The sequence below is a fragment of the Delphinapterus leucas genome, chromosome 15, assembly GCF_059928025.1.
Source record: "Delphinapterus leucas isolate spDelLeu-1000000601 "Yukka" chromosome 15, BTC_Dleu_Yukka2, whole genome shotgun sequence".
In the NCBI taxonomy this organism is placed as follows: Eukaryota; Metazoa; Chordata; class Mammalia; order Artiodactyla; family Monodontidae; genus Delphinapterus; species Delphinapterus leucas.
This window is the reverse complement of record NC_143143.1, coordinates 5,363,112-5,388,445: the sequence shown is the minus strand read 5'-3', so window position 1 is coordinate 5,388,445 and position 25,334 is coordinate 5,363,112. Positions and strand designations below refer to the sequence as shown.

General features: G+C 42.8%; 1 protein-coding gene across 3 annotated transcripts in view; it reads left to right on the top strand.

The window, feature by feature from the left end:
* Window positions 1–25,334, top strand: part of BAIAP2L1 (BAR/IMD domain containing adaptor protein 2 like 1) — an 88,580-nt gene that overhangs the window by 44,670 nt on the left and 18,576 nt on the right. For all 3 annotated transcript variants that reach the window (XR_004024562.2, XM_089895651.1, XM_022587741.3), the window contains exons 4-11: window positions 14,753–14,814; window positions 14,919–14,990; window positions 16,251–16,388; window positions 17,052–17,204; window positions 19,885–20,052; window positions 22,474–22,621; window positions 24,336–24,543; window positions 25,180–25,257. Coding sequence is in view for 2 of the 3 variants with exons in the window: in XM_089895651.1 (XP_089751777.1) it covers window positions 14,753–14,814; window positions 14,919–14,990; window positions 16,251–16,388; window positions 17,052–17,204; window positions 19,885–20,052; window positions 22,474–22,621; window positions 24,336–24,543; window positions 25,180–25,257 (1,027 nt within the window). In the remaining variant the exon portion in view is untranslated. The remainder of the gene's footprint in view (window positions 1–14,752; window positions 14,815–14,918; window positions 14,991–16,250; window positions 16,389–17,051; window positions 17,205–19,884; window positions 20,053–22,473; window positions 22,622–24,335; window positions 24,544–25,179; window positions 25,258–25,334) is intronic.

Below are 25,334 nucleotides of genomic sequence, written 5' to 3'. Positions count from 1 at the left end.
CCAGTGCAGGTGAGCCAGAACGCTGGGTCGGCCTGGGATTGAAGGGAGAGGCAGTGGGCTTGCTGTGCACTGGCCGCCCGCTGTGAGAGAGTGTGGTGGATGAGGGGTCAGGGTTTGTTCATAGATGTCTTAGGTTTGGGATGCCTGTTAGACCAAGCAGAAATGTTGAGGCAGCAGCTGGAAACGTAGGTCCGGAGTTCATTGAACGAGTAGCTTTTTATCCCCGTGGGCAAGACGTGCCCTCTTTCGCTCTCTCAATGTGCCCTGTGGCTTCCCTCAGTCACAAGGAAACCAACAGTTATAAGCATCACAGCGAGTCAGATGCTTCACCTCTGTGTTCTCATTTGATTCTCGCCAGGTCGTATCAGGGGCTGTTTGTTTACATGTCCATCATACAGATGAACCAGGGATGCAGGGACCAGCCCTCCCCACCCCACATAAAGCCTCACAGCCACAGTAACGTGCCAGTCGGGCTGGCAGCCCAGCCCTTTTCTGAGCGCTCTTCCCCAGTGTAGCTGTACTGCAGGCTGTGGGGTTCCCTGCCGTTTGCAGTGGATCATCATCTTTTTATGCCTCCCTAGTTCCTTTCCTAAAGCATTTTTTTAGTTTGTTTCAAAAGTTTAGGTGCATCAGGCAAGGTGGCCATCGACCACTCTGTTTGACTTGGAGTTAGGGCCTGTGTGTGTGGTGTGTTTGGGCTGTGACAGGTGTGGGGAGGCTGATTGTCATGGGCTGCCTTGGGGATTCAGTCCTACACTTTGGTTTTACTTCCTGCACAAACCAAACATTGAGCTGAAATGGCTTCAAGCAGCCAGGCCGGCCCTCACCCAGTGCGTCCGTGCCTCTGTGATACTGTCCCCCCAGAGGTAGCCTGTTCCATTTTAAAACAGCCCTAATAATTAAAGTGCTCTGGTGGATGTTGGGTACACATGCCTGTCCCTGTAATTCACACATACTGGGCATCATTCTGTCCTAGGGTACCCGGTAGGGAAAATCTAATTCCTTTTGCATATTTGAGTGAGGATGCAAAGTAGTTAAGAGCACAGGCTCCGGGTCGGACATGAGTTCAAATTCCAGCCCCACCACCTTTAGTACTTTTGTAATTTGGGGAAAAATCATCTAACCTCTCAAAGTCTCAGCTTCCCCTTCTGTACCGTGAGGTAATAGAGCTACTTCTTCTTGGGCTGTGAGGACTAAATGAGGCCATTCCTGTAAGGCAGCTAGCACCGTGCTTGGCACAAGGCAAGGACTTGACACCTGTAAGCTGTCCGTGAGGATCATACAGTTGTCATCTTGCCGTCTGAAGTAGAAGAAGGTGAGGAATACTTTTGAACTGTGAAAGCACCAAGTTATCCTGTTTGCTCAGTTGTCCCTTCGGAGTAAGAGATATAATAAAATAGATTCTGGATTTTGTGGAATCTCCCTTAAATTGACGTCATAATAGGACTGACCAACATCCACATGGGGAGTATGGTTTTAGATTAATGTCTTTCCATCCAAAAGTTGGGAGCAGTAGCCCAGTTTTGTGTTTTTAAACTTGCCTAATTAGAACTGGTTGCCTTAAAAGAAAACAATAAAAAACCATAGTCTTTTGAAAAATTTCTTCACTTAAAAATTTAAGATGGTTTTACTCAGCAATACTGGACGGAAACTGTCTCTTAGTGCCTCCTGTACCTGTGTATTGTCCTCATCTTTGTGTTTGGGGGTCCTGTTTTAATAATTTTAAAGAACCTAAAATTTTTTCAGATGTAGCATTTTTCAAGCTTCAATGAAAATGCCTGCAGTTAATTAGTGATTCCGTAAGACTAACTGGTTGTCAGCTTCATTCATTATTGATAATGCACACCTGCTCTCATTTTTGTTGGCATCAAAATGGTTGTATTTTAACCTTAATCTACTAATCGATGAAAAGAGAATAAATAATGTTAATTTACCTCACTTGGTGTAATAACTTATGGAAAAATTTTAATCTTTTAATGCTGTATTTTACATTCACATGTAAAGAAGACAACTGCTTATAATCTGTATATGGATGCAAAATTGATAAATTATTTGTGTGATATAATTGATACACTTCAACAAATTCACATTGTTCTTTTAGGTAAAAGAAGAGTAGTACATGAAAATCCAACTTCGGAAATATTTTCATTGCAAATCCTGTACTTTGTTTAACTTGACAGCACTTATGTGTAGCAGGTAGGCTAAATTAGTTTAATTGCTAATCAAAAATGAAGTGGATAATAAACATTCAGTTTGCTTCCTGAATCAATCTAATGACAGAATTATCACCTAAGCCCTGAATCTCCACCCTCCTTGACATAATACTTGGTTATAATTTTCTGAGGGGACATCTCTACTAGGTATTACCTTAGGTATTGAGAAGACTAGATCTCTGATATTGTGGGATTGCATTTGCTCTATATCTAACTGAAAAGACTTGATTTTAAAATATCCAGAAGGTTTTCTAGTGATAATTCCCATTGAGATTTAAGTCCTGTTGTTAGGATAATAGTAATATTTTATTTTTAAAAGCATTCTTACATAAGCTTAAATTTAATTCAGTGTGTCAGTCATATGGGGTTTATTAGTTTCCATTTTTTCTTTCTGCAGACCTTATTTAGAAAAAGAAAATGTTTCTTAAAAAAGAAAAAATGTTTTAATGTTTCTTTTTCTAGCTACCTTCTTAATTCACTTTTCTTCTATTGCCAAACTTCCAAAATAAGTAGGTTATACCAGCTTCCTCCCTTCTCTCTCGTCTCTCCCTTCCTCTCCCACTTTTTATCAGGAAGCTGGAAGGAATCAAACACTGAGTGTCTAGTGTGTGTCTTGCTCTTAGCACATTCCACTTGTTAGGCACTTACTCCTCACAACTCGGGTTGCCAGGTGTCCAGCACTGAACCCACAGAGTCTGGGATTGTAGCTTCTTGCTTGGCAAAATGAAAATTTTATAAACAAATATGTCTCTTGTTTTTTTTTTAAAAAAAATTATCTTGTTTGTGACTCAGAAGCCTCTGAGACTGGACCTCAGTGTTACTAAATCTTGGTGATAGGAAACAAAAGATGACAGGAACTTGCTTCTGGAGCCCTGAGGATGGAAACAGCCCCACCTGGAGCCAGCCGGCTCTGCTGTGGCTGCAGATGGATGCCCAGCGCTCACACATTAGGGACCAGGCATTTGGGTTCCGCAAAAGTCACTTTTCCTGTAGGCATTTCTGTAATCAATATATTTATACCAATAAAATCAAACACTACAGATGCCACTTTCTGATAGGTCCAGCTTTTGCTGGTTTTCTTCTCCAGCTATCACTGAACTTCCATGCTTCACTGCAGTCACCCTTTCATTTGTTTGTTCAGTATATTCATTAACAACCAGACTTTTAAGGCCGGTGTGTTCCAGGCAGGCACTTGGGGGCACAAAGGTAACGGAATCAGAAGATCAAGTTCTCTTCCTTGTGTAACTGCCAGAAACATTCAGACACTACGTGTGTGTTCCTCCAAGCAAGGCGCTGGTTCCTAATCACTGCAGGTTCCAGACGACTGCTGTGAATTTATTTTTAATTAATAGACTTTAGTTTTTAGAGCAGTTTTAGGTTTATACAAAATTGAATAGATCTCACACAGTTCTCGCACACACTCTCTCCCCCACTATTTCCCCTGTTTTTAACATCTTGCGTTGGTGTGGTGCATTTGTTACAAATGATGAACCAGTATTGGTACGTTACTATTAACTAAAGATCATAGGTTATATTGGGGTTCTATGAGGTTGACAAATGTATAAACAGCCACCCCCCCACCAGTCCTTGGCAGTCACGGATCTTTTTATTGTTTTTGTAGTTTTGCCTTCTCCAGAGTGTCATTTAGCTGGAATTGCGTACTATGCAGCCTTTTCAGACTGACTGCTTTCACCAAACGACATACATTTAAACTCCCTTCATGTCTTTTTATGGTTTAATAGCTGGTTTCTTTTTAATCCCTGAATAATATTCAGTTGTACAGATGTACCACAGTTTGTTTATCCACTCATCTGGGTTGTTTCCAGGGTTTGGCAATATAAATAAAGCTGCTATAGGCATTCATATACTGTACAGGTTTTTCCATAGGTATAATATTTCTAGTCATTTGGGTAAACACCTAGGAGCACAATTGCTAGATCAAATAAGACTGTTTGCCTTTGTAAGAAATTGCCAGACTATCTTGAGAAGTGACTGTACCATTTTGCATTCCCACCCGTAATGAATGAGAGTTTCTCTTGCTCCACTTCAGCGTTTGGTGTTGTCAGTTTTCTGGGTTATAGCCATTCTGATAGGTGTATGGTGGTATCTTGTTGTTTTAATTTGCAGTTTCCTAATCATATGATATGGATCATCTTTGCATATGCTTATTGGCCATCTGTATATCTTACATTTTAACTGAGTTTTCTTATGGTTGAGCTTTAAGCAGTCTTTATATATTTTTTACATGTATTTTGGATACAGGTCTTTCCTTTATCAGATATGTGTGTTGCAAATATTTTCTCCCAATCTGTGGCTTGTCTTTTCATTCTATTAACAGTGTTTTTTGTAGAGCATAAGTTTGTAATTTTAACGAAGTCCAACTTAACCAGTTTTTTTCTTTCATGGATCATGCTTTTGGCATTATATCTAAAAACTCATTGCTAAACCAAAGTCATGTGTATTTTCTCTGGTGTTATCTTCTAAAAGTTTTATAGTTTTGCATTTTACATTTAGGTGTATGCTCCATTTTGAGTTGCTTTTTGTGAAAAGTATAAGGTCAGTGTCTAGATTCATTGCAAGTGGGTGTCTAGTTGTTTAGCATCCTTTGTTGAAAGGACTGTCCTTTCTCCATTGTCTTTGTCTCCCCTGTTGTCTTTGGGTTTCTTTTGAAAATCCTTCTAAATGGAGTGTCAGTTGTAATCCACTGTTATTATCCCAGAGTCCTGTTGATGGGTGATGTGGTGGTAAAATATTGGAGAGGGGGACCATTCTATAATCTCACGTTTAAATCTCCATTGTTTTGTTTTGTTTTGTTGGGTATTTTTGGTTTTTACAGTGGGCCACAGTATCTGGGATGTGGCCTTCGGAAGAGTTTCTTAGCCTTTTTTCCCCTCCCCTTAATTGAGACAGGAAGGCTAGAGGGGCTGCAGGTACCTAGTTGTCCTTCCCCAGATCAGATAAAGCTGAGGAAAAGTGTTTCCCTGGAGGGCTAGCCTTCCTTACACAGAACAGAACAAGAACAGAACAACTCTGGGCAGATTTTTCAAAACGGTCGTTTTCTCCCTCCCCCTGCCAGAAGCCCCAGAGGAATTTTCTCCATTCCTAACAATAAAAACCTGGTGGCAAGGATGCCTCCTACAGATAAAACTCATGAAAATGTGAGCTGCCTGTTGTTTTTAACTCTCAAGCTGGTCCACACTGAGCCTCCAGCAAATCCTCAGTTACCGTTTGGGTTCCTGGCAGCCATGGCTCCAGCATCAGTCTCTGCTCCTGGTAAACTCTGATTTTCCACATCCACCTGTGAACTTAATTCTCTGATGAATCTAAGAGTTGTTTTTCAGTTTGTTTAGCTTGTTTCTTGTTGTAAGTAAGGGAGTGACGACTTCCAGGCTTTTTACACGTTGGAGCAAAACCAGAAGTGCCCTTGCAATTTGTTCTAACCCGCAGTGGTCAGATGTATCTCTTCTCATCATGGATCAATCCTGATAGATACTGTTTAACTACGGTATTGTAAAGGCTGTGAGGTGGAGGAAAGCAGAGTGTATTCTCTAACTGTGTTCTGTTTGATAATAGGAGAGTAACAGTTTTTCCTTTGGGGACCCTGGGAATCGGGGGTGGGGAGGGAGGAGATGAGTTTAGGAGAGGTCGGTGTCTGTTTCTCTCATTCTGTAAGTTTTAAGAGTTATTCCGAAGCATTTTAAACATAGTACAATAAAGCATACTAAAGAATATACAGATGTATATGTATAAGGAACAAAAAATAATGAAACACGGTGACTAGTTACAAGTTGGCAACCTAGTATGTGGATTTTATTTCTAGAAAACAAGTACTCACCCAGAAAATGGCGTGTTGAGGAGTGTGGGCCCCATGCTGTTGGCATATATCATGCATTATTGAACTAATTTGCTACTTCTGTCTGGACGCACACACCTTATCAGCCAGTATTTCTCTTCAACTCACAGGAAAGTATCACACTCCCCCAAGCCTGTGAAGTAAGTATTCTAGTTACCACCATACAGGTGAGATTACCTGGAGAGAGGTTAAGTAACTTCCCAGGTGTGCACAGCTAAGAGGCTTGTCTGGCACCATTGTAACTTCTGGCAGACTCTGACCTTTGCCCAGTCTTCGTGTCCCTTGAGTTCTCTGTGGCTGATGACAGCCCAGGGGACCCCACTTTCTGAAGATGCTTCAATCTTTTAGCTTTCACAGTACCCCGGCCCTTTCCAGACTCCTTTACCAGCCTTTCATCTTTTTCATGAGCTCTTCTTCCTATAGATCTTGTGCTCTATCACTAAGAGATCAGCAGTAGCTGCTGGCCTCTTATTATGAAAAACCAACATCCTTTAGGCAATCTCTTGTAGACTTTTATATAAAAGTAAGTTCTGTTCTTTCTGTATCTAAAAGGGACTCCACTCTGGTGGGGTCGGGGGCAGGGGTGGTGTTTAGGTTTATGGTTACAACTTTTGTTTGGCTCAGAGGACTTGTCACTTTCAGATCTTTGGCCGTTTCTACTATTTTCTAAAATCGAGGTTTTCAGGGGTCTTACTATTAAATACGTAGAACATTGATGTTATTTCTCCTGTCAACAGACCTCTTCATCTCTTCCTTACCTTTGTCAGCTAGTACTGGATGTACCATCAGAGAAGGATGAAATCATTTTATTCTTCTCCAACAATAAGCAAATAAATTTAATGTTGGCAATAAAGAACTAGCATGAGATAGCCCTGTATCAGAAACCCTAAAAGGGGATGAATAGTCAGGAATGCAAGATAATAACTGTCAAATGCCAGGTCTTCATGATTAGATTCAGGTTATATTAATGCTATCTAAGGCCATTTGTGCTCAGAGTATCAATTTGGACACACAGTGTTACCTGCCTCTCATTTGTGGCATTATTTTTGACTGTCCAGTGAAGGTGTTGTCTGATTTCTCCAATGTACAGTTGCTTTTTTTTTCTGTTGCTACTTTCAGGCTATGTAAATATCTTATTCCTCGTCAACATCTGTATCCTAAATTTAACACCTATTAATGATTTTTGCCCGAACCAGTCTTTACTGTGATGGTTGCAAACTCTACTGTGATGATTTTCCAGCTCTAACATTCCCTTCATACTGACCAGTTGGCACTTGGCATTCCACTTTTAGCAGGAGCCCTCCCTTCTCCCTCATTTCTTTCTTTTTAAATTTATCTATTTATTATTGCTATGGTCTCATGGATTCTATGAATTTTTCAATGATTTATAATATATTACTGTCCTTATTTTGGTGCTCAAACTGTCCCATGTTTGGCCTGTAGGAGCTCTTTTGAGCTGACTCTTTTACTCATTCATTCATTCATTCATTCCTGTGCACTTCCTTACTCTTTTGCGTAACAGTGTGTTCTGGGCTCATCTTGTCCTTTTATGCCTCAGCTGTGGAATCCACAGCCATTTTTCTGAGGAGTGTTGCTTCCCCTTAGTGGGGAACGATTTTAGAAATCAAGATTTGGGTACTAGGTGTGCTCATTGCTATTGAGATGTCATCTGGGTCATTTGAGCCAACAGAGCTAGGAAATATATACATGTGTATAGCTTATATTGTGTACATACACAAAAATAGACATGTGTGTATATGTATACACACATATATTCATACACAAATGAGCAAATGCACTTACACTTACGTATTTTGGAAATGTTTGAGAACCCTGGCTCCCGGTAACATCAACATATTTACACACTTTCTCAATCCTGTAATACATCTAAAATAGCTTTGGAATTATTAGAAATTTTATAAATTTATAATTTTATATTAGAAATTTATATGTTAATATATTTGTTATAAGTTATAAATAAACTTAACTATTATTAGAGTTATGAAATATATTTTAAATACAAAAAAATGACCATACTAACTCTTGGGAAAAAGAGTTCAGAGTTTGTTTGTAGTTTTACCATTCACCCTGTCTACTGATTTTTTTTTTTTTTTCCTATTCTGTATATTGTGGTAAAATATTGTAGAGACTTTGGATTCTGTTACCCTCCTCTTAAGAGTGTGGAGTTTTATTCTAGCAGACAGTGAAATTACTGATGAATCACCTGACTTTGTGGAGGCTTAATTCTGGACTTTTTTCTGGTGGATATATTTTGGTTTTGCCCGTAGTCCTGTGACTCAGTCCTCATTCCTAAGGTATAGCCCTTCTCAGTTTCAGTGGGAAGCCTGTGGTGTTTACCAGACCTTGAATTTCAAACTCTGTATTCCCAACACTGTGTATCCTGAGAACATCCGCTAAGCTTTCCAACCTTCCAACTGTTGCTTTTGCTGCATTTCCTAGTCTCACCCTGAGCATGTGCAATTTAAGTGTTAGTCAAGGATCTGAGGGGAGTTTATATACAGTTTGAGGTCTCCCTGCTCCTCCACTGTGTGAGTGAGTATTCCACAATTTATCCATTCTTATGTTGATGGATATTTGGGTTGTTTTTAGCTTGGAGATATGATGAATAAAACTGCTGTGAACATTCTCGTACATGTCTTGGTGAACAAATGCACTCATTTGGGAAAAATATCTAGGAGTAGAATTGCTGGGTAATAGGGTAAGCAGATTTGTTTATCAGATAACTGTCAGTTTTGCCTTTTCTGGAATGTTTTATAAATGGAATCATACAGTATGTAGCTTTCATTGAGCATAATGTGTTTGAAATTCATCCATATTTTTATGTCTAGTTCATTTCTTTTTATTATTGGGTATTTCATTAAATTCTTGAAATGGGTGCTTAGAGCATTGATTTTTCACTCATTTTTTTCTAATATATGCATTTTGAGGCTATAAAATTACCTGTAACCACAGCTTTAGTTGCATCTTACATGTTTTATATGCTGTATTTTCTTTTATCATTTCACTTCAAAATCATTTTAACTTCCATTGTGCTCTCTTCTTTGACTTACAGGTTATTTAGAAGTCTGTTTCATTTCCAATATATGGACATTTTCTAGTTACCTTTTTGTTAATGATTTCTAGCTTAATTGTGGTGCATTTAAAGAACATCCTAAGTATAATTTCAGTTTTTCTGAAATACCAGGAGGCTTTCTTGTGGTTCCTTTTTAGTATTATTTTTTTTTTTTTTTTTTTTGGTACACGGGCCTTTCACTGTCGTGGCCTCTCCCGTTGCGGAGCACAGGCTCCGGACGCGCAGGCTCAGCGGCCATGGCTCACGGGCCCAGCTGCTCCGCGGCATGTGGGATCTTCCCGGACCGGGGCACGAACCCATGTCCCCTGCATCGGCAGGCAGACTTTCAACCACTGCGCCACCCGGGAAGCCCCCTTTTTAGTATTTTGTGTTTGCTTTAAAATGAAGTTATTGGATAAGCTTTACATATAGGGTGTATATAGATAATGTATTCTTTTTTTTTTTTTACATCTTTATTGGAGTATAATTGCTTTACAATGGTGTGTTAGTTTCTGCTTTAGATAATGTATTCTTTATATGTATTATATAGTATTAATATGTTCACTAGATCAAGTTTATTTATTGCATTATTCAGTCGTCTATATCTGTACTGATTTTTTGGTCTGCTTGTTCTATCAGTTTACTAAGAGAGATATATTAAAATCTCCTATGATGGCTATTGATTTATCTGTTTCTTTTTTATAATTCAGTTTGGGTTTAGAAACATTGAGACTACATTGAGATGCACACAAATACAAAATTTTTCTATCTTGCAGATGAATTGAACCTTTTGCCATTATGAAATGACTGCTTTATCTCTAATAATGCTTCTTGCCGTCTTTGACTATTTTGTCTTCTTTGTTTGGTCTTAATGTACCGGCATCAGCTTTCTTTTGGTTAGTGTTTGCCATGTATCTGATTCCATCCTTTTACTCTCAACCTTTCTGTATTTAAGTGTGTTTCTTGTAAGCAGAATATAGTGGGGTGTTGTTTTGTTTTTTTTTTTTTTGCGGTACGCGGGCCTCTCACTGTCGTGGCCTCTCCTGTTGCGGAGCACAGGCTCCAGACACGCAGGCCCAGCGGCCATGGCTCACAGGCCCAGCCGCTCCACGGCATGTGGGATCTTCCCAGACCGGGGCATGAACCCATGTCCCCTGCATTGGCAGGTAGACTCTAAACCACTGCACCACCAGGGAAGCCCCAGGTGTTGTTTTTTTAATCCTAACAATCTTTGTCTTTTAATTAAACTATATATTCCATTTAATTAAACTATATATTCCATTTACCTCCAGTGTAATTACTTTTGCTTTCTACTCTCTGTCCTATGTTAATTTCTTCTCTAGTCCTCTTTTTGACTATTTTTTCTCCTTTCTGTTAGCTTGATAGTTATATGAACTTTATTCTTTTAGTGGCTACCCTGGAGATTTCACCATGCATCTTTTCTTATCAAAGTCAATTGTTACTTGGCACTTTACTTTCATTTCTGACAATGAAAGAACTTTGGAACACTATATAATTCTGTTGTATAACTTCAGTTTGTCTCAGTTGTTTTCATCGGATGGGATAAATCATGATCAATGGTAGAATAATTATAGTCTCCATGCAAGGTGTTAATTAGAACTGTAGAACTATGATTGGGTAAGTCAAAAGCTAGACTTTGGAGGAACGTTGGATGAAATGCTCACCCTGTCACTGACTTGGCATTGTGCCTATGTGCACATTGTTTATTTGCACAATTTCAATACTGATGAGAGAAGAGCACCTCCACCTGCATCCAGGGACTTGGGAACAGCCATTGGGAGCTATTCTTAGATGCTGGCAAAGCCCTCCAAGCTGGGTCACATGTTGGTGGGTACTACTCCGACTCTGCTAACAGTGTTGGTGACCCTGAGTACATACTTGTGTTTTTTAGCGTATCCCATCTATGTGTAATTTGCTTTTACTTTCATTATATTTTCTCTGCATCACACTGGGTATTTGAAAAACTCTCAGAAAAAGTATATCCTTTTTCCAGTGACATTTTTTCTGTCAGTTTTCCTTTCATCCATACAGTGTAACTTTAGGCCAGTAGTGGGTTGGCTTCCATCTTGTCGTTTTATTGTCTGACTCCACTCAAAGTCACATGGAGGAAGTAGTGTGTGCCTGTCACTGCTCTGTGCTATCTGGAAATAATAAATGTTCTGATTATCCACAATCAAATATAAATGAAAAAGAATATTTATGCCTACACGTTCTGTGCTACTCACGTCTGTTAGTAGTGTCCATCTGGTTCCTCTAAATTTATACTGTGAATTGATGAAGAATTATCTAGTTGAAAATATATTAATAGTCCAATGACTAACCTGTATTTCAGATGAAAACTTTCTTTGTGTTCATACTAGTAATGTTTTTTAATTTTTGTTTAACTTTTAAAGTCCATACTGCCTATTGGCTAAATGTGTATCTTCATACAGTATCGTCCAAAATGTTGGACATATTTGTTCATAGTTCCTAAAATTAGAGTGATACCATGAGGAGCTATTATTTGTATGAATTTTAGAGAAAAATTGGTGGTAGACATTGACTTTTAGTTGTATCAAGTTCATGATTTTGAAAAATTTGTATATTTTAAAATTCCCTTAATATTGCTATTTAAGAATATAATTTATTCAGACCGAATTACATTACTGTACTTACTATGAGTTTCATCCCAAAATATTGACTCAGAACCTAAAAGGGGAAAAGGAAATGGTTGATCCAGTACATAACGGTGCTGTAATTTCTGGGATCAACACTCTGATTCCTGTTTAGGCGTTTACTTAGTTCTGCTCCATTAGAATCTGGGCCGTGCTTTCTCGACTGCACCCTCTCGTTTCAAAAATTTTTTTTCTTCCCAAATGTAATTTATGAAAAAGTAAGTTACAGGGCTAAGAGTAAAACGTGCGATACCACATTTCAGACATAAAGTAACACTTGCTATGTTAAGAATAAACTTCTGTAGATTGAACATAAAGGCTGTTTTCATTTTCTGTTTCAAGATACTCTTTTGGCAGCTTGCAAAAGCACAGTAAAGATGTTTTTTAATCCTTTTTATGACTGAGGACTCAGTGGCTGCTGCTATGAGGTTGGCATTTAAATTCCACGAACTGTGAGGGACAGGAATAACAGGGGGGAAGGTCAGGTGTTCCGTCTCTGCCCGCAGAGTGAATGGGCTGTTTCACTGGGCCTTTTCACTGGGCGCCTGCGGGGCGGGGAGAGACTGTGGACGGGAGGGGGAGAGTGAGGAGGGGGCTCGGGTGGCCGGGGCCCTCAGGCCAGAGCGCCGGCTTTAGCAGCGCTGGCGGCTTTAGCAGCGCTGGCGTTCCCGAGGGCACTGCACAAGCACATACTTTTGACACGCTTCTCAGAGGTCCATGTTATATAAGGTTGTAGAAATTAAGTTCATGACAACATGAAAAAAAAAATGTGAACACTTTGCTACTAGCCTGAATCACTCTGAATGATTTAAGCAAAATTATTTTTAGACCTTTTTCTTTTTTAAGTAGATCTGATTTGCCCAGGATAGAGTGCTTGATTTCCAATTAATTGAAGTGGTTTTTGTTGTTGTTGTTTATTTTTCATCTCCAACTCGGAGTTATGGGTTTAAAATAGATGTGAAGGTAACTCAGATTATTTCAATATATGAAATGACATATTAATGTAATTATATTCTTGGTCATATAAAGGCTTCCTTTGTGAAGAACTCTGGTTTATTTGTTTCATGTTGAGCTTTAGGAGAACTGAATTATGGGATAAATGGAGTCAGTGTCACTGAGGGTGTAGAGTGGGTACCTTGATACCCTGGCACGTGGACCATCAGTGCTGGGGACGTGTCTGCCCTCGCTCTCATGCTTATCCAGCAGATGTTCCTAGAATCACATGGTGCTTAGGGACTTACATGTACCTATAACCTATTAACATGGTTATATCCTTCCAGGAGATTCTCTGTCCCCACCACCCACGATGGTTATTTTAGGCAACACTGCTCATGGTGGGCTTCAGGCCGAGGAGTTGTTTTATCTGGGACACCATGGGAGGGAGTGACATTTTACATGTAGATTTGGAAAGATCCCTGGCACCTGTGAGGGAGGAGATCCAGAAGAGAACAAGCTGGGAGTCATGAGAAATAAGAGCTTGAAGGAGGAGGGCGCCTCCTAAGAGGTCCAACTGGCAGGTGTAAACATGTGGGGCAGAGGGCCTGGGGAGACCCCTGCCCACCTCTCCTAGAACAGGTCATCAAGTGAACATCGACTTCACATCATCCCCACGTGCCTTCTCTCCTGGGTAGGGGAGGGCTGGCACATTTGTTGCCCAAGGAAGCAGGATGAGTAAGAGGCATGGTTCCATGCCGGAGGTGCCCAAGTGATGGCACGAGGGAATGAGTCTGTCATTGGGCGTAGACGGGGTGTCGACCCCTCATGACTGGCTGGCTGGCAGCCAAGAGCTGGGATTAGAGACAATGAGGGCGGGGTGGGGTTCACTCGTAGGCCTGCCGAATACGGGGCGACTAGTGGGACATCCAGGTGGACGTGTTCAGAACGGGCAGAATTTCTCAGTCTGAAGATGGGGGAGAGCCCGGGCTGCCCCCTTAGAGTCAGATGTCTTCAGGTGTTTCCAGAACTGGGCCTACTAAAGTCATTTGCATAGAGGTGCTCGCTGAAGCCAGAGTCTAGTCAGTAATCTTTTCCTCTTCCCCCGTGTCCACCATAGTCGTCCTTTTCATTCTCCCTCATCCACAGCCTTTCAGTTTGCCCAAAGAACTCCTTTTTATCTGCCCACCGAACCGTAGGATGGTCCGCTCGGCATGTTTTGTGGTTTGGGATGATTTGGTGGTGGTTCCAAATAACTCTTTCGCTCCCAGTTTTTGGGTATCAGACCCATTTAGTTCCTGTAGAGAAGTTGGCAGGGGGGCTCTTGTTCACCTTTAGAAGTGGGGAGGCAGCGCCCTGCCGCGAGCCGCAGGACATGTGCTTTGCAAATCAAGTGGTCATCTCGCTGCTTTTTTGGAGCAACACTCCTTTGTCCCGGAACATTCTCTTCTGTGCAGTCATTTCAGAGAACGGTGTAGCCCCGGGAGACGCGAGGCAGAACACTGTCCCTGCTGCAGTTTCCCATGGTGTTGAGATTTTCCAGAATGTTACGAGAACTAATATGAGGAAGAGAAAATAACCTCTATCTTTTATGCCTGACAGATAATCAGATTACCCAGGATTAGATGAAAATAAGTCATTTGTTCCTATAGTTAGTACTATAATGACCAAAATAATCTCTTGTAAGAGAATTTAACAATTAAACCAGATAAATAGGATTCAGCTTAGGGAATGAGTAAATGGCGAGAGAACAACGTGAGTTTAAAGACAAAGTTGGCGAGCTTTTGACGAACGATGTTGTGGAGTAAGTTTGCTGTCAGCTGTATCCGTCTGACCCACCCCCGCTGTCAGGACGCAGCCGGTGTTCCCAGTGCCATGGGGCTGGTGCCCACCTGCTCTGGGAGCAGCCAGGGACTGGGCTTCATCCACCACTTCAGTTCCCTTCGTATCTTTACAAAAACCACGCAATGGCTTTTTGCCCTTACGTACCTGGTTTTGTCCACAGGCCATGTTCTCATAGAGATTTCGAGTATCCACAAGAAACTCAACGAGAGCCTTGATGAAAATGTATGTGAACTGTTTTTATATTTACCAAATATACTTATTTTTAAATTTTATTTCACTTCAAGTCTCAAACCTGGTCTGAATTTTTCATTTCCTTGCATTCACAGTTCAGAAAATTCCATAAGGAGATTATCCATGAGCTGGAGAAGAAGACAGAGCTTGATGTAAAATATATGAACGTAAGTACCTAGTTCTGCTCCACCTCCCGTAGGTGGAGGTGGCCCGGGGCCGGGGGCCCAGCTCTCGCGAAGGCTGCACTTGCCTGATGGCTGAGCTCGAGGACAACTTCCCCCACTGCTGACTCGGCAGCAGCAGGTATGATGGAGCTGGCCGTCGAGGGTCGAGTGTGTACACAGCCGCATAACACCGACAAGGTCCCTTTGGGCTGAGTGGGCCAAGTGCTAACACTTGGGATCTTTACTAAAAAGCATAGCAGGAAATCCTGCAGGGAATCATACACTTCTGGAAAACATTGTTTTCAAGGAACATGCATATGTGGATGACACCTGCATCTGCGTTAGTGCAGCTGTTGCTTTCACAAACCGGCACTTGCAGACGTGAGCCGTGTGGGAGGACGCCGTCTGGAGCTCCCTGGGGCCCCGGTCCCATCGTGGTGTCTCTCCCCTGTTGCCCTACGGCAGTGACGATTCCAGCAGTTTGCTCCTTCTGCCTCGCCTTTCTGCTGCACAGTAGCTGCTTCCTTGGCCGCCCGAAGCTCCCCTTCTTCACAAGCCCCGCATGGCAGTAAGCGGTGGGGGTCACCCTGAAGTCGTCCTGCTGCCCTGCGTGCACGTGCTCTGTGGCCCGGAGGATGTAATACCAAGCCCTTTACGTGCATTGTCTGATTTTTATCCCCACAGAAACTCTGTAACATAGGTACTCTTACTATATCCCCACTGTACAGATTAGAGGGTAAGCATGGATTTCAGAAAAATTAAGTAATTGCTGAGATCACACAGGAAATGAGGGATGAAGCCAGAATTCTAACCCAGGTCTGTGAGGCTCCAGAACACTCTGTTTCACAGCCTTCAGAAGCACCGGAAGCGATGGCTCTTGTTCATTCTGTTTCTTGAAATCGTTAAGTCATAAAACAGGAGTGTGTGAGTTGATATTGTTCATTTATTCACCAAAGCACTTACAGGCCACCCAGTGTCCAAAAACCTTGGAGAAAAAAGGAATAAAAGAAAGAAACGACATTGTTTTCCTCTGAGAAGCTGCCCTTCTGGTCAGGGGCTCATCATATAAACGGGGAACTTCAGGACAGGACATTGAAGTCGAAGGAGCGGAGGGGGGTGGTGTGAAGTGGGGATACCTGCAGCCAGGCAGGGCAGCGCGAAGCGTGGGCCTTTTGCCACCACGCCCAGTGGAAACGCAGCAAGAGTAACTGCCTGACACTGCCTGGTGCTGCAGTAAAAATAAGTGCAATGTTTAACTTACAGGCGACTCTCAAAAGATACCAAGCAGAACACAGGAATAAATTAGATTCTTTGGAGAAATCTCAAGCAGAATTGAAGAAGATCAGAAGGAAAAGTCAAGGAGGACGAAATGCACTCAAATATGAACACAAGGAGATGGAGGTGAACTTTTCAGCACTATTTTACTTTATTTTGGGGTTGATGATTTGTACAGTTAACGGGGAAGCGTGCTCACCTCAGCCAGTCTATACTTCATCCGTCACTGTTCTGCTGTTGAAAGTTAAAAATAAGCATTTCGACTTGGTAGGAGCTGAAGGCCGCAGAGTTCCCCAGAGCTAAGTTAATAATTAGTCAAGAGCATTGGCATTTTCTCCCAACTCAGGGAGGGTCAGGGACTCCCCAGTATAAGCATTACTATCTCCATTTTACAGATGGGGAAAGTGAGGCTTAGGTTAAGTCACATGGTTGGCACTTGGAACTGGGATTTGAACTTGAACTTTCTGGTTCTGAACTTTTTGGTCCCACAATTTTCCAGTAAAACATCATATCCCTGGATTACAAAGTAATATTTTGTGCAGATTACCCAGTGGAATGTAAGGCCTTTGGCAACTTCTCTCCAAGCATGAGTCAGGGATCTTAATGAGAATTTGCCATCTGCTCAGATCAGGTTACAAGTACGTCGTTTTGTCTAATGTTTATCTGCATTTAGCACTTACTCCATTATCAAAATAAACCAAGCATAAAGATGGGAGAAGATAAGTGTCAGGCTGTGTAGCTATTTGATTCCTCACGTCATACTTGTATAATTATTATTTATTTTCCTAGTATGTAGAAACCATCACTTCTCGCCAGAATGAAATCCAGAAATTTATTGCAGATGGTTGCAAAGAAGCTATACTTGAAGAGAAAAGGCGCTTCTGCTTCCTAGTTGACAAACACTGCAGCTTCTCAAATCACATTCATCAGTATCACTTACAGGTGGGTGTGGTGGCAGATTGCGTTGTGAGGACTAATTTTATTCATATTTAAATGCCCTTGAAATGCTTCACCTTCCATACGTGCCCAAGTATAAAGCGAAAGGCTTATTTTGCCAGGGAGAAGATTCCAAGGAAATAAATTTTTTATAATATTTATTTATTTATCTGGCTGCATTGAGTCTTAGTTGCGGCACACGGGATATCTTAGCTGTGGCATGCGGGATCTTTCATCGCAGTGCGCGGGCTCTAGAACGCGTGGGTTTAGTTGTCCCATGGTATGTGGGATTTTAGTTCCCTGACCAGAGATTGAACCCACGTCCCCTGCATTGGAAGGTGGATTCCTAATCACTGGACCACCAGGGAAGTTCCCCAAAGAAATAATTTTTGACCAACTTGAATGTGTAAACTTTTAGAAATGTAGATGAAATGGTCAAATGCTTGTTTATAATGTTTAATTTAGTAACACATTCATACTTATTGAATAACTGAGAAATGGCACTTTTTTCCTTTTCTCACCCATGAGTCAGCTTTTCTCAGACTCTTTCTGATGCATCTTCAACATCAGTGTCTTCCCCAGAACCACAGGGTGAGTCCCGGCAGGCCCCAGGTCCAGCCCACCTGGGTGGCCTGAGATGCTCCCCTTGGGGGTCCATGTAGATGGTGTTGCTGGAAATTCTATCCCAGGCCACAGACCCCATTCACAGCCTCAGGACAGCTGGTCGGGGCTCCTTTTTCACTCCTCCTCAGGTTGTGTGTCTGTTCAAGGTCGCATCAGCTGCGTGGCTGGATTTATCCCTCTCCTTCAGCGCATGCAGTTGTGAGGTTATATTTCCAGGAATCATTACAAACTGTGTGTTAAATTTCCTTTCCTCTCTTTTTTTGTTTTTTAAATTATGAATTCTATTGGGCTTATGTAAGCATCCAGAACTAGCACTGACTGAAGTCAAATATTCATTGTTATTCATAATAAAGTAATTTAGAGAGCACTCCGTGATATGAGAAGCTTTGTAAGAGCTTGAATATAGCGCAACTTCCTCTTTTCAGGGGGAAAAAATTTGGACTTGTATGTATGCATATATCACAGGTTACATATTCCATAAAGTTTTTGCAACTTTAAGGAATATTCAGCTACCAAATCTAAATACCTAAGGTCTCAGGTTGTTACAGGAAAGAAAAATATGCTGCATTAGATGATCGCTTTTGTCACCAGTGCATACGTACTAATGTTTCCACGGTGACACTGTCCTATTGGGGCAGGGTCGTGGGCCGGAGGGGCACAGAAGCAACCTTGAAGCTCTCTGTGGTGACACCAGCCCCCAGCAATGGGGTCCTTGCTGTGTCGTGAGGCAATATGGCCTATTTCCAGAGAGCTCTAGTTGTTGACAGTCTTTCTTACACTTAACCTTGAGTCCCTATTACGTTTTTTAGTGTGACGCAAGCCAGATCTCCTCCTTTCCCTAGCAGAAGTCTCTTCAAGTCTCTGAAACCGCTTTTGTGCTTTCCCTGATCCCAGTCCTGGATGAAGCAGACTTAGTAGTTGGTCCGCGGTGTGTCTGCGTCACAGGCAGGGGACAGGGTGGTGTGAGGGGCGGGGCTTAGGATTTACACCAACTCCCCCAGCCCACTTCTGATGGACACAGAGCCTAGATGAAAAACAGTGTGGTTGTTATGAAAATAGTTTCAAAAAAGATCCCCTACTTCCCTTTTCCAACTAGATTGCCGCCCTGGAAAAAGGGGTTCTCGGAAAGGCTCCGGGGAGTCTGGGAGTCCAGTTGGAGGAAGAGCCAGGCTGTGGGAACCAGGACAGATGCCTCTGCCTCTGGGGCTAAGGGGTCTCGTCGCTGTCCTTCTGCATCTCTCTGTTCTGCAATCCAGCTTTTCTGCAAAGCCCATGGTCTGCCTGCCCCAGAGCCCCAGCCGGCCTGTGGGCGGGGCTTCCCCTCAACACTGCCCCCGACTCTGAAGACCCACCACGCTCTGCTTCTAGTCTCTATGTCCCCGTAGAGGAACTTCTCAGGGCAGGTCTGATTCACTCCTCTAACACGCCAGTCCGGTTTCCCTGAGGTCCCAGTAGTTGAAACCTCAGGGTCCTGGATCTACCACGGAAGGCTGTGTTAACCAGTTACTTAGCCTCTCAAAGTTCTCAGTTTCCTCATCTGTGAAATGGGGATGAGAATGGTACCTACTTTAGGATTGTGGGGCAGATGCAGTGAATTAACAAGGATGAAGTACTTAGGACAGTGTTTAGGGCACATGAACGTACACACACAAACAGAGTCCACTCTTGGTCCTGTCACTCGGTCAGAGGTGCTTCTTGTGGGAGGAAGACAGCGGGGATTGGCAGTTCTGGGACCACAGGGAAACATGAGGATTAAGACGGATTGATCCGCCTTCCCTTTTAGGTTTTGAACTTCTTCTGACTCATGTACAATCCTTGTATTAGTCTTGAACTCTGTATTCACCCTGAGGGAGATGGTAAATTCCTTTAGAACAGGAGCCTACATCCTCAGCAAATAAGACACAGCAGATCCCCATAGGTGCTTAAGCTCCTCACTGAATTGAACTCATAGCTCCCACACTTCCAGTGGTAAGCCAGGAATACATTAGTAGCATTTGTAATTTGTGTCAGTCCTTCCAACAGTACACATTTGTCTTTGGTTTTGTTTCTTTTGAATTTATAGTCTGCAGAATTGATCAATTCCAAACTGCCTAAGTGGCAAGAAACATGTGGTGATGCCACCAAAGTACCAGAGAAAATCATGAATATGATCGAAGAAATTAAGACCCCAATCTCCACCCCAATGTCTGGAACGCCTCTGCCTTCACCCATGATCGAGAGAAGCAGCATGGTAAGAGCTGGTTGTCTCCTCAAGATTTTGGTTGTATGTTTGCTAAATAAGATTTCAGCCATATTTGCACGACAGACCAAGGTCTTCTTTGTTAGTGGAAATCACGGGTTCTCCTGTACTACTTCTAGGGCCTGCCTTTCCTTTTATCCCCTTACCTTCAGATTTGAAACTAGATGTGAAAATGTTTCACACTGTGTTAGCACTGTAATCTTTGTTTTGGAGATTTTTTTTTACTGATTCTGTTTTTAATTGTAATGATTCCAACTTTATAAGTTTATTCCCATTGAAGGAAGCGTAAAGTGTCTTAGAACACAGATTAGCAAAACTCTGGTGCCATTCATCACTACATAAGGCACCTGAGGAAAAAAATAATCACCCCAGTATTCCAGGTAACGGATTCAAGCATCGTAGTTCATTGCTCTTTGAATATGGGCTTTATTATTTTTTCACAAACACGTGACGAGATTCAAATCCAGTAGGTAGTTTGAACACATGTGTCAGTCCACCCTCCCTGTCCATATAAAGCCCTCTGAAATGACAGCAAAGATATTAATGACCAGCCATCAACCTGCCTAATAGATCCATAACCGCATGGGAAAATAAAGAGCAGGTGCTGTCAATGGACCAGAAACACTGAAGGAGTCTCCAGAGCGAGAAAGGCAAGGTCAGCGTGTGGAGAATGGAAATAAAAGGACATGTCAGCCCCAGGGAAGATGTGCAGGGCAAGGTTCCTGCAGAGGGTGGAGCTGTCAGTTCAGAGCCAGTGGATCCAAGAAGCGGGGAAGAAGCTGGGGTGTCCTGAGTGTTGTCGGCTGGAGAGCTGGTTCAGACTGTCCAGGCTGCTTGGTCTCTCCGCTTGTCCCACCTGTGCTAAACCACAGGCAGCCCGGGCTTTCATCTGTGAACTGAAACAGCGTGTGTGGACCGAAGGGTGGGGCTCACTCCTGGGGGTGTGTCTTACCTCTTCCCCACATCGCATGCGATCAGGAGCGTGGGGAAAACACAGACTGTCATGTACAGTAAAAAGAATGGGGACTGCCACCCAGTACAAAGATGGACAGACAACCAGTGGTCACTGAACAGGTGGGGGAAACCAGTGTCATAAAAAGACGCACCAAAGTAAAAACTGGAATGACGAGTAAAGGGGGCAACAGAGCCAACAGGGCAGAGGAGAAAAGAGATGAAAGGCTATTACAACCACAGAGAAGAGTCAGCTGTCTTGGAAATTTAAAAGGATTATTATTTCTAGTTAAAATGGTATGTCTGAGATTCGCTTCAAAATAATCCAATTGTGGGGGAAGATGGATGGGGCATACAGGAAACGAGAATGTCCGTGGATTGGTAATTGTCGAAGCTAGGTGTTGGGTACATGGAGATTTATTGTGCTGTTTTCTCTACTTTTGTACCTGTTCCAAATTTTTCTAAAAGTTTTTCATTTCCCCCTCGTCCACTCCAAAAACACCCCAAAACAAGAGCTGGTCTCCTTAGCAGAATGAATCAGCTTGGGAAATTAAGCCAAAGAACTCTCCCAAAATACAGTGCAAACACAGGATTTAAAAAAAAAAAAAATCAAAGAGGTTATCAGTGTTAGCTGGGTTGAAACGTGGGAGGTACGTCCAGCTGCCGCCTGGGGCCTCACCGCCCGCATGTCTAGTGGGGATCTTCCCGCTCAGCGTGTCCAAAACCACATACCTGAGGCTCTCTCACTCTAACCCCACTTCTCCTCAGTCTTTCCTGTCCAGTAAATGGCGACTCCATCCTTCCGGCAGCGTGGACACCGGACATCGACCCTCACCCTCTCTTAGGCCACGGCTAGCCCGTGGGTACACACTGTTGTTTCCAACCACTTCTACCCCTACCCTGCTCTAACCGAGGTCCAGCAGAGATGACTGCGGTAGCCTGGCCTTTAACACAGCAGGCAGGGTGATCCTGGCTGAATGGAAAAGACCAGAACCTCAACAGACGGCAGAATGCTAGCGATAAAGAGAGGATTCTGAAAACTTTCAGGGAGGGCAAAAATAGATTACTCACAAAGAAAAGAGAATCCCACTGATACTGGAAAACAAGATGTTAGAAAGTAATGGAGTAATGCACTCAAAATTCTGTGGAAAAATAATTTTAAATGTAGATGCCTTTAGCCAAACAGCACTTAAAAGGGAGCCTAAAAATCCGTAGAGACAGGAAGGAGATGAGTGCTTTTCAAGGGGTGGGGAAAATGGGGAGTAACTGCTTTAAAAAAAAAAGACAAAAATGGAAAAAAGGACATGGTGTTCTTGAAATAATTCAAAAAGGGGCATTGCCCTACAAAAAATTTGGGGAAAAAATGGAATTTAAAGCATGTAATGCAAAACAGTCCTGGGGATCCGTCTAATGCCATTGCTGTGTTACACTAATGTTAAACTAATAAGGAATTTTTCACAGGTTGGGCGAGATTATGACACCCTTCCTAAATATTCACCAAAGATCCCCTCGGCTCCTTCAGCCAGAGCGTTAACCAGCCCTTTGATTGACATGTTTAATAACCCAGCCACAGTCGCACAGAATTCAGAAAGAAAAAATAATTCAACAGGTAAGATACTTAGTTGGATTTCTTTTAAAGTACCTTTAAAATTTTTTAAATATTTAGGATAAGTGTGCCTTGAGATAGAGGTAAATACATATGTATGGTAGCACCCCCTCCACACTGGCTTGGAGGAACTCACACCTTGTGATGGGGTCTAGGTTTATTCTAAAACCATAAGACACGTTGCTTTGACACATGCCAATTCTATATACAGATTGATGTTTACATACAGTGAACATTCCTATTGAAAGGTGTTATATTTTAAAAGAAATGGGATATAACTTACAGAGCCTCACGCTGTGTTATGTATTTGTGGCAATTGGACTAAAATTTTTTTTCAATGAAACAAACTGTAGAAGTTCACATGACAAAATTAATGGTTATCAGTCTTACCAGTAAGCTTCGTTTAAATTATAATCAGTGTTTTCATTGTCTCTAACAGAGCACTTCATGGTTTCTGGGGGCTTAGGTTCTAACTGCTTACATTTCTTAACCCGGTTGACTCTGTTTCAGTAGACTGGGACCAGTTATTGTTTGCAGGCATTTCAGGTGGCTTTGGTTAGGCTCCACTCTGCCTACACAGAGTCTTTGGCACCCAGGACCTCGAGATTGTCGTGGCGCCAGACCCGTCTCTTTTGGGGGGGACTCGGGCCCCTTGGGTGTGAAGTCGTGGCAGTCACACGGTGTGTTGCTCGCGAGAGCTAACGGGCTGTCCAGCACATGCAGCTCTTGGGGAAAAGATGGGATTTTCAGAATGTCAGCTGGAAAGATGATACTCTGTAGCCATTTGCCTTTGAAGAACTATAAGTTATATATAATATAAAGTTAAAATATACAGTGCTGTGTGCCGCCCAATCATTCAAATGATTCTTTGGTTCTTATTGGTAAAAGCTAAATGAAAATCATTGAATTCAATACAGCCAAGGTAATTAGACTATGCGGCATGTTGAAGAGATAGCAAAGTTTACATTGTACTTATTAAGAATTTGCGAGAATGATGCAGAAAGAGATTTTGCATTATTTTATAGTAAATAGTGGGCTAGCAAAATTTGAGTGGAAAAAAAAAATTTTTCCATTCCAATTTTGCGGTGGCGGCGGTAGTGCTGGTAGATATCAGCCTGCGTTGAGCTGAGACATGACGGAGTGCAGCGTTAGGCCGTGGAGCCAGGCCACCCGCATCTGGTTCCATCTGGTTCCTGCTTCTGCCACGGGCACCTAGGAGGAGGGGCCAATACACGTGACTCACCCTCACTACATCCCTGCCACGTTCGCAGGTGAGCAGCCATGGCAGCAAGAACGTCTACATTTCCAGTTTCTCTCTTTTTTGTGGCACAGGCCTTGTGATTTGTTGTGGGGGAGTGCGGCAAGGAAAGCAGTGGGCCACTTGGTGGTGGAGAACTTTGCCTCTTTAAGAGCCATCCTGATTGAATCAGTGCAGATGAAGCTTGGCTACACTACTTTATCCTCTCGGTCTGGAAAAGAGCCTTTAGCCACAGGGATCCTCCTCTGAGAGGCCTCGGGCCATGGCTCTGCTGCTGTCCCTTGCTGTCCCTGTCCATCCAGACATGGGTGGAGGTGTGGAAATATAATCCAATTGGTGTCTCAGTGGAATGAGTGTGCTGGAGAGATGGGGGCGGGTGGTTTCCTGGGCTTGGCTCCTTTGAACTTGCCTGATCATCCTTCCTTGAAAAGCCATCACTGCTCGGTTCATTTTTGACAGGTTCTTCAGATGACCCCAGTTTACAGCGATCGGTTTCTGTTGCCACTGGACTGAACAGGGTAAAAAAGCAGAAAGTGAAAACCATCTTTCCACACACGGCCGGCGCGAACCAGACCTTACTTAGCTTCACGCAGGGAGATGTCATCACGCTGCTCATCTCCGAGGAGAAGGACGGCTGGCTGTACGGAGAGCATGAGGACACCAAAGTGTAGGTCTCGGGAGGGGCCTCCACACGGGGTCCAGCGGTCCCACGCCGAGAGGGCTGCTGTCTCTCCTCGTAGCAGGTCTTCCTTGTGGGCAGATTAGCATTTTCACCACAGTTAGGTTCATAGTTTAGTGACAGTTACAGTTAACTGCAGTCGTTCTATTCCCAGTCATTCCCAAACTGTTTTCTGTATGTGTGTGCATATATAGATGAATTTGATGCGTAAATAAATAGGAGTCACTTCTGAAAGTAGTTTTAAATGTTTTTTTCACGTGACTTCAGATTTCTCAAGATATACTTTGTTAAGATTTAGCATGTGAATAGTTTAAATGCCGGTGTCATCATTTCAACTGGACGTGCATAAGCTTTACAGGAAGTAGGTTAAGTCACGTTTCTGTGTAGATTATTCAGGTATTAAGTAAAACCAATATGGAAACCAAAGACAAAAAGGGAATGCAAATAAAAGTAATTCTGTATATGAGAGACTGCGATGAGAGTGGCCCGGCCACGGCCCCTGCGCTGTGACCGAGCCGTTCCGGCCCCTGCGCTGTGACCGAGCGTTCCTGGGTGTGTTTATGCTTTGCTTGTCTGCTGGGAGCATCCCAGCAAGGTCTTTTTCTCCCCACTCTTCACCTGCAGGAGGGGTTGGTTCCCGTCGTCATACACAAAGTTGCTGGAGGAAAACGAGAAGGAGACCGTGAGCGTGCCCGGGCCAAGGTAGGACCTGCCTGTGGCTCAGATGGCCCAGGGGCAGAAAATGCACCTCGACCTCGTGTTCTCAGGCGTGTCGGAAT